This window comes from Chenopodium album, chromosome 20 (genome assembly GCF_948465745.1).
Source record: "Chenopodium album chromosome 20, dcCheAlbu1.1, whole genome shotgun sequence".
NCBI classification, from domain to species: domain Eukaryota; kingdom Viridiplantae; phylum Streptophyta; class Magnoliopsida; order Caryophyllales; family Amaranthaceae; genus Chenopodium; species Chenopodium album.
In genome coordinates, this window is record NC_137853.1 from 17,235,547 (window position 1) to 17,252,278 (window position 16,732).

General features: G+C 36.5%; 1 protein-coding gene across 2 annotated transcripts; it reads right to left on the reverse strand.

The window, feature by feature from the left end:
• Window positions 1–614: 614 nt before the first annotated feature.
• LOC145596481 (uncharacterized) lies at window positions 615–1,527 on the reverse strand. 2 transcript variants are annotated; one of them, XM_081652647.1, is made up of 3 exons: window positions 1,317–1,527; window positions 965–1,216; window positions 615–881 (listed from the first exon to the last, which is right to left on the reverse strand). In XM_081652647.1, the coding sequence occupies exons 1-3, from the start codon at window positions 1,512–1,514 to the stop codon at window positions 732–734; spliced, it is 600 nt and encodes a 199-aa protein (XP_081508773.1). In that variant the 5' UTR covers window positions 1,515–1,527; the 3' UTR covers window positions 615–731. The 2 variants fall into 2 exon arrangements, with proteins under 2 accessions (XP_081508773.1, XP_081508774.1); XM_081652648.1 differs by having other exon boundaries at window positions 615–1,216.
• Window positions 1,528–16,732: the final 15,205 nt, after the last annotated feature.

Sequence of the window (16,732 nt, forward strand, 5' to 3'; positions counted from 1 at the left end):
AATGTCCCATATAATGATGAAATAGAAGGACTGACTCCCTTGCCATGATAACGACCACGTTTACCAATGGGCTTAACTTTTGCATAGATTTCTTCATCGGTCATGTCTATTTCTCCTGCCTCACGTTGCATAAGGAGATCTTTAATTTTTGACTGTATAAAAAAAAATTTGATGTAAGATTATACAAAAAGGGGAAAAACTAAAAACGCTAATAATTACAAATGAAATCAATTAATTATATACTAGATTGATCCTATAGAGAAAATAAAGGCCACAAGTCTTTTTAACTAATAACAAATAAAATGTATCTTTACTTCTACATAAATTTGGACAGCATTTCCCTTATAATATAACTGAAAACCAACTTTAGTATAATCATTTCAACCTGCTGTCACACAATAAATATAAAACAACTCCAACATCATTTTAATCACAACACATATACCACCTCCACAATTAACTTTCAGAATACCTTTAATAATATAGGAATAAAAAATGAAAATACGATGAATTAAGTTATTGATAGGATTTGTTCATTAGCTTTTGTAATACATTATAGATATAGTATTATTTTTCAATATTACTCTTACTACTACGTAAATTCTTACCATGGTTTCTTTTGCCACTTCAGTGATAGGTGCTTTATCACTTTTAGAATGAGTTTCCTTATATAAATCCAACATGCTTGGCACTACTTTGTCACGATTGAACTGATATCATAAAAAGTTACATCATAAAATTACTTTTTTTTGCAAAAAAAAAAAAAAAAAAAAAGGGAAAGAGTTTACTATGTCTTCGGCTTTTTGAGCTAAACTCTTTGTCCCAGCAGTGTGTCCAGCATCTTGGTAAGATCGATTGTCAGCATTTCTTTTACTTATGGCCTTTAAAATATGAAAAGTAATATATAATTAATGTCGAGAACTAAAAAAGAAAAAAACAAATATATGATAACATTATACTATACCTTAAATTCTGTTGACCCAAAATATTCAACAAGCCATTTCCAGTCATTTTCATCAACATTTGGAGGCATATTTTCCTCTTTAAGTCGATCTTCATCTGTACCAACTGTATCATAATAAGTATTCTTCAATCTTGCGCGATAACTCCTATACTTCTTATTCAAAGATTCCATGATAAACTTTTTTCTTTCTTTTAACTTCTTTTCACGTCCCTCTTCATCCTCGTCATCCTCAAGTCCTATATCAAATTTTTCCTTTACAATACATAGAAATGTAGTTATTAGTGACTAAAAAAAAAATTGCAAGAAAAACATAATCTATTTGTATCAAGGTATAAAATAAAATAAAAAATACCAGAACAAGTTGCCACATCTTCTCCTTATTTTCTTTCAAAATCTGTGAAAATACTTTCACCTCATAAAGTGGAGCGTTAAGAGGATCTCGTACAAGAGCACCACAATAATTTGCCAAACAAGCGCTATTCACACCAATCGGCTGACCTTTAATGTTAAAATCCACTTTTTTTTTCTCACCGGGTCTCATTTTTGCCATTTGAAGATTTCTTGTAGGGCCTCTAGGATTGTTAGTCTTATAAGTTTTTCTCTTTGTTTTAGTTCCTATAATATAAAAACATTATGAAATGTATTAATTCGTGCATTGTAAATAAAAACCATTGAATAAATAACAAATAATACCATTGTTGTCTTCTCCTTCATTTATTGGTATTTCATCATTATAACTTCTAATCATGTCTGCATTGTTGAAATCTTCTTGTCCATTTAAAGTAATGTCATCTCTTGTTTGATCTAAACTGTTATCACCTTCTCGACCTTGCAAATCATTATCATTATTGTTTTCAGAGTGTTGCGCTTCATCTCGTCCTATATCAAGAACATTTTGGGGCAAGTTAGTAGAATATGCCAAAATTGAGAAATCGCATGAATATTTTAAAATGGATGATTGTATAGTGAAATAATAACATAAACAATAAATTTACCTTGAGATTGACAACTACTTTCATTATCATTTCTTCTTACAAATCCCAGCAAGTATTAAAATTTAAAAATTCATGAAATATTAATGCATATCCTGATCATATACGAAATTATTGCCTCGTGCTATACGTAGTTGGCCTAAATCATTGTCTTCTCCACTTATTCAGTTGAGCACCTTTTTCAAAGAGTTATGTTCTAAGACTTTAAAGATTGATGAGTTAGAGAAACTCGAAAAACAAATTGGGGTTACCCTATGTGAGCTAGAAAGAATTTTTCCTCCTTTTTTTGTGATCATGCTACACTTACCCATTCACCTTGCAAGTGAAGCTTTGATTGCGGGACCAGTTCATTATCGTTGGATGTACCCCATTGAAATGTAGAAAAGTTTCATTTTTTTTTTTGTAGTAATAATAATAAATAAATATGTAATGTTTAATTTTTTTATAGGTATCTTGGAAAATTAAAAGGGTATGTACGCAATAAAGGTCACCCAGAAGGATCCATTGCAGAAGGTTATCTTTTAGAGGAATGCTTGACATTTTGTTCAAGATATATGGAGGATATAGAGACAAGATTTAACAAACAAGATATAATTTATGATGATCGTGAAATTTTTCCATCTGATATCCTACCTATGTTTGATACAAGAGGTAGAACATTTGGGAAGGAATGTCCTCGTTTACTTACTACAAAGGAATGGGAAGAAGTTCACTTTTATGTGTTGAATAATTGTGACAAAGTACAACCATTTATTGAGTAAGTTTTATATATTTTAGCAAGTATAAAGTTTACTTTTATAGAAAATATATAACTTTGCTAATTATCTATAACAGTGAGTACACTCGTAATGCTACAAGTAGCAAGAAGATGATTTCATAAAAGAGATTTCATAAAATGGTTTAGAGATCAAGTAAGTGTTTATTTATTTCTTACATTTTTCCTATTTTGAAAATATATTTTTTCTTAATTCATAAAATGGTGTAGAGATCACAATGGTTGATCTAGTTGTTGAAAAGTAGTGGTAGTTTATGTTCCTGTCATTTTTACTTATTTATCAGTAGGTCATCTGTCTCTCTTTTTTAGTGCTAATGCGATACTCTTTTTAAAATTGAAATGAAATTTAGTTGTGAAGCCCATAGAAATAAAGCTACTTGTACAGGTCTTTATAATATAACTTTGTCCTATCAATTTTGTCCTTGATGTATAACCTCATAAGTTCACGAGTCTAAAGGGAAACCCACTGTCTATTGTAATTTATACCTCATTAATTACTTATCAGCTAGTTTTAGAGCTAAGCTACCAATAGTTCATTCCTAGCTAGTGTAAAAGTTCATTTTACATAGAAATAAAGGTACTTGTACAGGCCTTTATAATAATGTTTGAAAATTATTTGGACCTGGGATTGCTTTAGTGAATAATTAAAACCTTTTTAGTCATATATTCGTATTAATTTTAACTTAGATTTTTTATTTTCTGCAACAAGTCTCTATTATAAAATATACCTGTAGACACCTAAAAATGTCTCCCCAAAACCAAACCCGATGATGAACAACCTTTCACCGCCATTATTGGTCGGGTTCAGTATTTAATCCCGAGAGTGCTTAAAAATCATATTTAATTAAATTCGTATTTCTGAATAGCCCATGGATCAGTCTTGATGTTTGGTAAAAGCATAGTTTTAATTTTAGCCCAAAACCTTTTTTATTTTATTGTTTTATTATTTATTTTTGGCCCAAACCCTTTTATTTATTTATTTTTAATTATTTTCTTATTTTAGCCCAATTTTAATAAATCTGAAAATGGCCCGAAATTATCAATCGACATTTAAAAGCTGAATGAAATTAGGGTTAAAAATGAATTTAGACGGAAAAATGACAAAAACTGTCCCGCGCCATGGCAGGAATTCCCGCGTCACGGGAAACCTGATGTGACACGGGTACAGTTCGTGTCTTTTCCGTGTAAACCCTAACGCGTTTTCTTGCCCCGTTTGTTTAAAAGTATCCCGCGTCACTCAAAAGTGCACCGTGTCACGGGATTCTCTCCCGTCTGACGGTGGAGTTTACCGTGTCACGGTACAGTTTGCCGTGTCACGGGAAACTGTTTTAGGGTTTCTGTCATTTTAGGGTTCCGTGTGTTCCCTCAACACTTTTTTCCTATAAATAACCCCTCATTTCTGATGTACGGGGCATCAATTAATTCTCTCATTTCTCTTCTATGCTCTAGCCTAAACACCAGCCTACCCTTCTCTCTTTCAAAATACCTTCTTTAAGCACTCCAAGGAGTCCGTACTTTACCCGGGGTTCTATCCTTAAACCACGGCGTGAAAGGTAGAACTGTTTGAGGGTTTGGCCCCAAATCAATTCTCATTTAATATAATTTAATTCCATTTTAGTTATTGTTTAATTATTTTCCTTGAAGTTACTAACGCGTTTATTGTTTTTATAATAGCAAGCAAACAAAATCAAAGTAAGGAATCATGTTCCTTTTATTTCTATTATTTTTCTAACGATTTTTATATTGTTGGATTTATTGCTATATTGCTTCCACTATTAATGTTTATTCTATTATTATTTATGATCACCATATTGCATGTTTAAAGGGAATAAGTAATTGAAAATCACGACTAATAAGATAATTTGGACAACCGATTTAAGTTCCTTTTTAATCTTGTTGTTAAATAGAAGTGATCACAATATTATAGAATTATATGTTGCATTAATATTAAACCAATTTAGCATAATAATAGTTTGGAGCGAATTTGAATTTTGTTTGTATGCCTTTGAGATCACAGGAATGCTTTTCACAATAAGAATCGAGTAGAGGCCAATACGGGCGAATGTGACTCCATGACTCACTTCGTACCATCATCCCCGATCCTCCTTTCGTGGTTCCGAACCATATGGAGTTAGTAATCTCATGGATTATGAATGGGGTGTAACCTTCACGGGTCAATCGTTGTTGCCTATCGTTGTCCCTTAATCGTGGTTGCCTTTTATGATCCGTAAACGGTTTACAAGTTCCTTAAAAACTTGTTGGCGGCTCCCTACTTTCCTTGTCCCTAATCGTAATGTCAATTCCCACTTCCTATGAGTGCCAAGCATATTCACCACTATGCTTTTACGTAGGCGCACTTCGAACGACGCCTACAATTTGGCGACTCCACTGGGGAGGATTCTTGGTTATTTATCGATTTGAGTGATCGGTACTTAATTGAGATAAGTGGATGAGACTTGAAAGATTCTCGAAAAATATTCCTGTGATTAATTTGTCATTTTTACATAAGGATAGACGTTTTAACGTCGAATTTAGATCTGTCCCGTAGGAAAAATTGAACAACTTGATTGCGTACGAAGAAAAACAAGGCACCAGTCAGATTTTCTCACTGCCGTGTCACGGCAAAATCTGCCGTGTCACGGTACAATGTACCGTCTGACGGTACACTGTACCGTGCCACGGGAATTTCTGCCGTGTCACGGCAGTCCTTAAATCAGCTCGGTGGCTTATTTTCCCTTCTCACAGTCGACTTCCTTCGATTTTTCTGAAAAACCGTATGTGTTCTACATACGTCTAAGCCCCGGGGGATTTAAGCTCTATCAACCCAAAAACGCTCATGGCAATAAGGGTTCATCCGAGTCATTAAATCCACCCAAACCATGGAGTCGAGTTCGATTTCATCACGAACTCGCGGAGCCGCCCGTTGGCATACACCCTCAAGGGAGGCTGCCTTGCTAACGCGTCCAAACTCTTAACCATGGTACCCTTTTGACACCCAAAGCTTGACCATAGTCGAACATAGAACTTGACCTTAGGTTGAGAACTTTTTGCATCATCGTGACTAAATGCTACGTGGTTTATTTGGTACTAACCCACACGTGTTTGTTCATTTTGTTTTTGGACTAATCTATGACCGAGGGTTTTTATTTCCACTTAGTAATTAGTACGGACCATAAAATCGATTAAAAACGTCACAAAAAAGCCTGGAACTGCGCACCGTGTCACGGCATGTTCTGCCGTGTCACGGTGAACAGTGCCGTGACACCGGAAAGACTACCGTCTAACGGCAGACTGCACCGTGACATGGTGCCCAGGAAAGTGTCTTGTCAGTCTTTTTTTTCGATTTTTTTGCGAATGTTGTGTCCAGTTTGGTGTCATGTCTAGCTATACGGTCAAAACACGCGTCTATCACTCACATGTCGTGTTCACACACTTTTAAGTCGTGCACCACTTTTTTGACCGTATTTTAGGGAAGTCTTGTTTTTGTGTCGTTTTTTTCGGAGAAAGTCGGATGGTATCCTCCCTTTAAAAAAAAAAATTTGACCGTGTCACGGTACAGTGCACCGTCTGACGGGGTACCGTACCGTGGCACGGGAATGTCGACCGTGACACGGTGGGTTTTTAAAAAAAAAAAAAAAATTTGACTGTGTCACGGTACAATGCACCGTCTGACGGGGTACCGTACCGTGGCACGGGAATGTCGACCGTGACACGGTGGGTTTTTCAAAAAAAAAAAAAAAAAAAAAAATTAACCGTGTCACGGTACAGTGCACCGTCTGACGGGGTACTGTATCGTGGCACGGGAATGTCGACCGTGACATGGTGGATTTTTCAAAAAAAAAAAAAAAAAAAAAAAATTTGACCCTGTCACGGTACAGTGCACAGTCTGACGGGGTACCGTACCGTGGCACGGGAATGTCGACCGTGACACGGTCGATTTTTCCAAAAAAAAAAAAAAATGTGTCATGTCACGGTACAGTGCACTGTCTGACGGGGTGCCGTATCGTGGCACGGGAATGTTGACCGTGACACGGTGGATTTTCCAAAAAAAAAAAAAAAAGCGTCAATCAAGTTTTCCGTGTTAATTTGGTCCTCGCATGAGTCATTTTGGTTATTGTTCACATGTCTAACCGTACGATCATACCACGAGTCTTATAACATCACTTAGTCACTCACGAGTCAAGTATAGTCCACACACTTTCTTTATGTTCCGACTTGAGTCGTGCACCAAGTCGTTTATGATCATATACTAGGTTCATGCACCCCCATTTTCGTCATAAAAAAATGAGTGGACTTTTCTTACCTGTTTTCAAATGTCTTTTTCCTTCCTTTCCTATCTTGAGCGATGAGTCAAACAATTAAGTGATGTTATTTCATTTCACAGCACTTGGTCAAGAAGCAGGGGTAGACTGTTACGGTTTGAGTCGCTACCTCACCAACCTCTTATACCTAAGAGGCGTATAAGAAAACCACCACAAGCATCCCCACAGAATCCATCTCCCATTTACTTTCAACCAATGGCCACTAAGGAAGATATGGAGAATATGAACCAAGCCATCGAAAGGTTGTCTACTATGATGGAAGCACTCACTACCAGGGTTCTCACGGTAGAGCAAAACAATCAAAGCAATGCCACTGTAGCTGCAATAGACAAGATCAGAGAACAGATGAGTAAGATCTCTGAAGAGTTTACCTATGTCGAGCAACCTGCCACTTCTCTGAACATAAGGGATAGGCTTCCTGAGAAATTTTCCACCGCTGACATTCCCAAGTTCAAGCCTACTGATAACCCTATATTTCATTTGAAGGCTTTTTCTGCAACCATGGCTCTTAAGGGATTGGACGTAACACTCTTCCCTACGGTGTTCCCTCTCTCCTTAGAACATGCTTGCCAACAATGGTTTTATTCCCTAGATGCCAAGTGTACTGCGACTTGGCAAGATGTCACCGATAGTTTTATGAACCGTTACAAGTGTAACATTCAAAGTAAAACTTCTGAACGTGAACTCTCAATTCTCAAACAGAAAGAGAATGAAGGCTTTACTGCTTACCTGAATAGGTGGAGGGAAACAGCTGCACTCTTGGTAGATCCTCCCAAAGAAAAAGAGATGATTCGCCTCTTCATCCAAAATCTGACTGACAAGTACAAGCAACATCTCAAATTTCTTCCGTTGAACACTTTTGAAGCTGTATATGACATTGGCATCAATATCGAGGACGAGCTAATAAAGACTGCTGGTAGTAACAATAACAACACTTGGAAAAACAAGAAGAACGACCTTCTTTCTTCTTCGTCTTCTAAGCAGGAAAATACTACTAACAATATAAGCCAAGTTGATCTCAATGAAGTATTAGCTCTTGATGCTCCATTGACCAAGAAAAGGAGAACCTACACTCCTTTAGGAATGACTTATGATGCGGCCTTTGATCGCCTTTACGGACAAGGCTTGATCACACCTATTGGGCCATTTCCAGAGCCTAAACCTGAAGAAAGGAGCGCCAAATGGAACCCCAACGCCCATTGCAAGTTCCATCAAGGAAGGGGTCACTCTACCGAACAATGTTGGAATTCGAAGGATGCTATTCAGGATCTTGTTGATGCCAACAAACTTCCAGTCCCTCCAGGTGGTAAAAAGTGACAAGCAGCAATGAAGACAAGGCGCGCGACGAGCTCCTCGTGCAAGATTTCATGATTTTTTCCCTTTTCCCCCTTTTAAGTCTAGCATAGATTTCCCATCCTAAGTTTAGTGTTTAGATTCCCTTTTTCTATAATTTGATATTTTTGTTATCTTATTCACCATTTCCATAAATAAAATGAGCATTATTTCTTTATATCTTGATCATAGCAATTTTCATTTTAAAAAAAAAAAATTTCCGAACTAAACACAAGGTACACCCATGATTTGAGGCACCTTTGCAACCCATTCATTCCTTTAAAACATTTTCAAACACTCATTCCATTTCTTTGTCAACCACTTTGAGCCTCGTCTAACGATTGACCTTATTTATTCAACCCACATTCACTTAACCATGGTATGGAAAGATGTGCAATTTGTGTAACAGTAAGAAAGCAAGTTCAAATAATAAAAAATAAAATAAATAAATATAAAAAAAAGTAAATAATAATAAAAAAAATGTCTAAAGGCAAGTGTTCCAATGTCTTCGATATGAACACGTCTCAAATTGCGTCTCTCATCGAGTGCTTGGTACCGTGCCTGAGAAACATGAATGCTAAGTGAGTGATGAACCGCATGATTTGAGATTGCCTACATTGATTCAAAAGAATTGAAAAAAAAAGAAAGAGAAAGAAAAGAATTTCAAAGCAAAAAATATGTGAAAAATAAAACTTGCAAATTCAAAGTTTTCAAATACACAATTACACATCTCGGGGGGGTTTCTCTCGGGTCTTGAGCCTTTTTTATCCCTTTCTTCCTTAAACCATCAACTTAACCACATTACAACCCTTGAAAGACCTCTTTGAGATGTACACACACTTGTGCAAAGTTCGGTTTGAGCTACGTTCGGCCTGATTCCTAACGGATACGTAGGCAACCTCGCATTGAGGTGCAGCCACATTCATATTCATATCTATGCATGATTGAGTCAAAGAATATCCAATGCTTATCCCTACCCATTTAGAGCTAGACTTGGGGGCTTGAACCCACATCACTTAGCTTACCCAGCCTAAAGAGAGTCATCATCTTTGACTCTTCTCACATCTATTTCCATCACCACAACCTTTGCAGCCAACCTTAGTATCACTTTCACACACTTCACTCACACATACATAGCCATATCATCCTTCCCTTTAAGAACCCTTTATCATGAAATCTTGTTTCAACACTGTGCATGTCATCATCTTTCAAGACAACATTCATTAGAAAAAACATTGTATACTTGCTTAGCTTCCTGACCTGAGCAATATTCATTGTTTCATGCATCGCATAATGTGCTGAGCAACATTTATATATCAGTGATTTTTAATCATACAAAGCATATCGTGCTTAGCTCCTTGACTTAAGCAACGTTCATTATGCAATAATCACTTCGTCTATATACGTGCTTAGCTTCTAGATCTAAGTGACGTTCAAGATCGTTTCTTTACACCATATATGATGCTTAGCTCCATGACTTAAGTTCATTCATCTATCGTGTCCCATGATGTAATTGTCCTTAGCCTCCTTGCCTAAGAACATGCATCATGCATACAGGACACGCAATTCAATCCATACGATTCATTTCGTCTTGCTTAAGGAGGAAGTTCAAAACTTCTTCCCCTTTTTCATTATTTTCTTTTGGGGAAGTTCAAAAACTTTTTCAAAATTTTCTCATCGAGGGAAGTTCGAAAATAAAATCTTTTTCATGTCTTTCTTTTTCGGGAGAAAGTCGGTACCCTCCACTCATGACGAAAATGACGGAAAATTTTTTCTTTGCTTTTGCATCTTCGTTTGCTTGTGTCTGCACACACACTCAAATCATACATATACACACACACACAAAATCACAAGTCATACACATGTCATGTCAAGTCAAACTTGGTCAAGTCAGTTGGTCAAGTCAATCATGGTCTATACGAGTCCCTTGGCAAATTTTATTTTGCAGGTCTCAATTACAGCCCACGTCCGGGGACAAGCGAACCATCTACAACCCACGTCCGGGGACAAACGGACCATCTACAGCCCACGTTCGGGGACAAGCGGACCACCTACAGCCCACGTCCGGGGACAAGCGGACCACCTACAACCCACATCCGGGGACAAACGGACCATCTACATCCCACGTTCGAGGACAAGCGAACCACCTATAGCCCACGTCCGGGGACAAGCGGACCATCCACAGCCCACGTCCGGGGACAAGCGGACCAACTACAACCCACGTTCGGGGACAATCGAACCATCATCATTTTAGTGATCATCTCCCAAGCGAAGACGATTCACGGCGCAAGATTCTCGATAGACAGAGACTTGCAATTTCATCATCAGATAAGTTTTTCCTCAAGCGTGGAAAATTGTCATCTCTCGACTTTCCTCAAGCATGGAAAGTATCTCAACCGGTGGGTTTCTTCAAGCATAGAAAACTGCCAACATCGTCTGTCAACTTTCCTCAAGCATGGAAAGTATCATTCGGTGAATTCCTTCAAGCATAGGAAGCTACCAAACTCATTTGTCACTGATACACTGGTGTCAGATAAGTATTCTATCCCTTTACACTTTTATCTGTAGAACTAACATTTTTCTGCAGGTATCGGCGTACACAGAGTGATTTAGGATCGCAGAACGTCTTAAATCATTCTCCGTCCCTATCGACTACTTTAACTATCGTTTTCGAAACTGACGTTTCTACAAACTCAGTCAAAGTGGGGGCTTCTGTAGACACCTAAAAATGTCTCCCCAAAACCAAACCCGATGATGAACAACCTTTCACCGCCATTATTGGTCGGGTTCAGTATTTAATCCCGAGAGTGCTTAAAAATCATATTTAATTAAATTTGTATTTCTGAATAGCCCATGGATCAGTCTTGATGTTTGGTAAAAGCATAGTTTTAATTTTAGCCCAAAACCTTTTTTATTTTATTGTTTTATTATTTATTTTTGGCCCAAACCCTTTTATTTATTTATTTTTAATTATTTTCTTATTTTAGCCCAATTTTAATAAATATGAAAATGGCCCGAAATTATCAATCGGCATTTAAAAGATGAATGAAATTAGGGTTAAAAATGAATTTAGACGGAAAAATGACAAAAACTGTCCCGCGCCACGGCAGGAATTCCCGCGTCACGGGATTCTCTCCCGTCTGACGGTAGGGAATCCCGTGTCACGGGAAACCTGATGTGACACGGGTACAGTTCGTGTCTTTTCCGTGTAAACCCTAACGCGTTTTCTTCCCCCGTTTGTTTAAAAGTATCCCGCGTCACTCAAAAGTGCACCGTGTCACGGGATTCTCTCCCGTCTGACGGTGGAGTTTACCGTGTCACGGTACAGTTTGCCGTGTCACGGGAAACTGTTTTAGGGTTTCTGTCATTTTAGGGTTCCGTGTGTTCCCTCAACACTTTTTTCCTATAAATGACCCCTCATTTCTGATGTACGGGGCATCAATTAATTCTCTCATTTCTCTTCTATGCTCTAGCCTAAACACCAGCCTACCCTTCTCTCTTTCAAAATACCTTCTTTAAGCACTCCAAGGAGTCCGTACTTTACCCGGGGTTCTATCCTTAAACCACGGCGTGAAAGGTAGAACTGTTTGAGGGTTTGGCCCCAAATCAATTCTCATTTAATATAATTTAATTCCATTTTAGTTATTGTTTAATTATTTTCCTTGAAGTTACTAACGCGTTTATTGTTTTTATAATAGCAAGCAAACAAAATCAAAGTAAGGAATCATGTTCCTTTTATTTCTATTATTTTTCTAACGATTTTTATATTGTTGGATTTATTGCTATATTGCTTCCACTATTAATGTTTATTCTATTATTATTTATGATCACCATATTGCATGTTTAAAGGGAATATGTAATTGAAAATCACGACTAATAAGATAATTTGGACAACCGATTTAGGTTCCTTTTTAATCTTGTTGTTAAATCGAAGTGATCACAATATTATAGAATTATATGTTGCATTAATATTAAACCAATTTAGCATAATAATAGTTTGGAGCGAATTTGAATTTTGTTTGTATGCCTTTGAGATCACAGGAATGCTTTTCACAATAAGAATCGAGTAGAGGCCAATACGGGCGAATGTGACTCCATGACTCACTTCGTACCATCATCCCCGATCCTCCTTTCGTGGTTCCGAACCATATGGAGTTAGTAATCTCATGGATTATGAATGGGGTGTAACCTTCACGGGTCAATCGTTGTTGCCTATCGTTGTCCCTTAATCGTGGTTGCCTTTTATGATCCGTGAACGGTTTACAAGTTCCTTAAAAACTTGTTGGCGGCTCCCTACTTTCCTTGTCCCTAATCGTAATGTCAATTCCCACTTCCTATGAGTGCCAAGCATATTCACCACTATGCTTTTACGTAGGCGCACTTCGAACGACACCTACAATACCCTTTGTGGTGATAAACTGACAACTCCCACCTCGAATTAAGTGTAAATTGTTTGATGATTAACTGCTCATGATAAAGTTTTTTATATATGCATTACCGACTTACTGCTCTATTATCTTAGTAGGCATGCATCAGATTCAGAGGAAATGCATGATTAACGATTATTCAATTCCCTTGCATCTTAGTAGCTGAAATAGACCATGATATTGTGTTTTTTTTTTGTGGACTTTGTGGAGTGTATATTGTTTAGCCATATGCTTATATAGGGCTCCTATTCTAATTCATTGTTCTTGTTGGAGATAGCTTCACATACCTGACTTGTATTAGTTACTACTGATTCTCTTTCTTCTTTTTTTTGTTTGCTATTGTATATTTGTCTCTCTATTTTTTTCTTGATATTTTGTTACTTTTTTTGGTGCAAGTTAAAACACGAGTACATTCATTGAATTAGTGCACACTACAGTGAAAAGATTGCCATGATTATATTAAAAAAAAATTGATAGTTGATTTAAATAAAGTTTCATGTAGACATAATTGACAAGTAACTAATACATTATGGTTAAATATTTTTTAACATCATTTTTTGATTATCTTCTAAGTTCTATATTTTATCAATCTTATAGGTGACAATTTTGTCAAAGGATAACCATCCAAGTGCTACTACTAACTTAAGAGTAATTAGCACAAGGTCCAGATCGTGTAGTGATTTCTGTAAATGGCTACATGGTTAATGGATTTATGTTTCGTACAAAGGATAGTGAAAGGGGAAGAGAAACACAAAATAGTGGGATCGTTGTGAACGGAGAAAGTGGATCATCAACTCTTGATTATTACGGCCTCTTACAAGAAATCATAGAAGTTTAATACCTTGGAGGTAATCGTGTCACTTTGTTTAAGTGTGACTGGTGGGATGTGCATAGTCATGGTCGAGGGATCAATAGTGATTGTTTTGACTTCATAAGCGTTAATACATCAAAGTTGTTAGCTAATGATCCTTACATTTTAGCTACACAAGCTCACCAAGTATTTTATGTCAATGATGTTTTGAAGCCAAATTGGAAGGTTATAGTTAAGACCACACCAAGAAACTCCTATGATGTTCCGGAGCTCAATGATCATGATGAAACTAATTGTATGGATACTATATATCCGTGACCCTTTATTATTGTCTTTTTTAATATAATTGTAAAACTATTGCCGTTTAAATATAGGTTCCTAGCTACTTTATATGTGACGTTATTTTTTAATATTATGATTTGAGAGGAGTACATCACTTATTCCAAGTAATTACATAATGGAATTGGCCATAAGGGATTGTCTCAAAAAAATTAATCTTTTCAAGAGTATTATGAAAGATCATTGAAATATTATTATTCACGTAATAAGAATTTTATATGAGTATGAGTAGTAATTTATAGAACTTTCGCTGCTTTCTTATTGTATGTGCTAGTAGCTATGGAGTAGTTGATAGTCTTGCCTTATTTTTCTACTCGTAATATTTATTTAGATACATTTTAAATTCATTATAAAAATACCAAAAGTATATTGTAAATACATTGAAAAAATAAAACATAGTGGCAGATATAGATACAGGGGTATAGTTTTGGGGACACGGATGACATTAGAAGTAGTGTCTGACTTGGTGTACCTCCTTTATTCACAGATAGTCTACTATTTATTTGCACAAAAAAAAAAAATTAAAATAAAATAAAAAAAAAAAATACTTGAACAATTGTTACACGAAAAGTGTGATATGAAGAAGAGCGTAATAATTGACTCTAACTCAACAACCTTCGAACTCATTGAATTGATTTAAATATCCAGATTCTTGTTCAATTCCTTGATGATCATAGCTTATTGAATTATCAAGCCGATTAATTAGAATAAAAATAATAACTAAAAATTCTGAAATTAAATAAGTTTACTTGAATTATAGTATAATTATCCGATATAATTCTAAAATTTTTGCACATGAATTCTGTGATATCTATAGTCTATACATACAAATTTACTCCGAAAAATTGAAAATTAGTAAGCTACTTTAATCTGAGCTATGGAGGGTGATATAGAGAGAAAACTAACCAAAAGATAAGATCTATAGAGAGAAAAATAATCAAGTAATTGTTGCAAATTGGAATTAAAAAGCTTAAAAGGTTGCCAAATTAAAAGCTCTTGTACAAGGCTTGCACAAGAAGAATAGCCATTTAATTATTTCTCTTAGTGCATCACTATACATACAATTTCCGGTTTTTTTAAAGGCCACATAAAAACTTTTAGAGGCAACCATAATTTCTCTAATGCTATATAAAAAAAAAAAAAAACAAACTTTTAGAGGCAACATAAAATTGACTATTGCTATAAATAACTTTTAGAGGCAACCAAAGTTTCACTATTGCTAAAAAATGAACTTTCAGAGGCAATTATAAATTCAGTAATGCTAAAACTAACTTTTAGAGGCAACTATAACTTCATTGATGCAAAAAAGAACATTTAGAGGCATCATATAATCCACTGTTGCAAAAACTAACATTTAGAGACAATCATAGTTTAATTGATGCTAAATATATCTTTTAGAGGCTATGAAAAATTATTTGCCTCAAAGTTTTGCCTCTATAGATAAATTTTCTTGTAGTGTCACTTATTTGAAGAACTTTTTCTTTTGTTGAGAGGAGAATTCCGGAGGCACTACCCAACAAGCAAGATAGTTGGCAATATCCGCATACCAAGGTGTAGAAGTCGCTACCATAGCCATTAGAGCCTCGATCCCTATCTCATCATTGATCGGAACATCCTCCTTGTTCTCAAAGGGAAGCCTAGACAAGTGATCCGCCACATAATTCTCCGCTCCCTTTTTGTCCCTCATTTCCATGTGAAAGTCTTGAAGAGAGAGAACCCAACGAATCAAGCGAGGCTTCGCTTCTTTATTGGTCATGAGGTATCGCACCGCGATGTGATCCGTGTACACAATGACTTTGGAACATATGAGATAGGACCGGAACTTATCAAATGCAAAGACCACCGCTAGCATCTCCTTCTCCGTTGTTGTATAGTTATTTTGAGCTTCATCAAGAGTCCTACTTTCATAGTAGATGACACATGATTTCCCTTCTTCCTTTTGACCAAGGACGACACCTATTGCAAAATCACTTGCATCGCACATTAGCTCAAAAGGCAAGCTCCAATCCGGAGCTTGCACAACAAGAGAAGAGATGAGAGCTTCCTTGAGCTTACGAAATGCCTCAAGACAAGCCTCATTAAAGCTAAAAACAACATCTTTCTTGAGTAATTCGGTCAAAGGTTTGGCGATTGAGGAGAAATCTTTTATAAACCTCCGGTAGAAACCGGCATGCCCGAGAAAAGCACGTACTCCCATGACGGAAGTAGGAGGGGGCAATCTCTCAATCACCGAAACTTTGGCCGGATCAACCTCAATGCCATTTTTTGAAACTTTATGACCGAGGACAATGCCCTACTCGACCATAAAATGGCACTTTTCCCAATTTAAAACCAAACTCGTCTCTTGACACCTTTGCAAAACTCTTTCAAGGTTAAAAAGACAAGTGTCAAAAGACAAGCCACCAACACTAAAATCATCCATGAAAACCTTGATTTCTTTTTCAAGCATTTCGGAGAAAATGGAAGTCATGCATCTTTGAAAAGTAGAGGGAGCATTGCATAATCCGAATGGCATTCTTCGGTATGCAAATGTCCCATATGGACATGTGAAAGTAGTTTTCTCTTGATCGCTTGGATGGATAGGGATTTGGAAAAATTCGGAATACCCATCCAAGAAACAAAAGAAAGCGTCGTGAGAAAGCCTTTCAAGCATTTGGTCCATGAAAGGGAGAGGAAAATGATCTTTCTTGGTGTGCTTGTTCAATCTTCTATAATCAATACATATTCTCCACCCGGTCACCGTCCGGGTGGAGATTTTCTCTCCCTTTTC

Bases quoted from the DNA above. Each gene is read 5' to 3' on its own strand.
- LOC145596481 (XM_081652647.1), bottom strand. From the start codon at position 1,514: ATGGCAAAAATGAGACCCGGTGAGAAAAAAAAAGTGGATTTTAACATT. The intron at 1,217-1,316 runs GTATTTTTTATT...TGTATTGTAAAG, and splicing joins AGATGTGGCAACTTGTTCTG to GAAAAATTTGATATAGGACT. The intron at 882-964 runs GTATAGTATAAT...CATATTTTAAAG, and splicing joins TTGGGTCAACAGAATTTAAG to GCCATAAGTAAAAGAAATGC.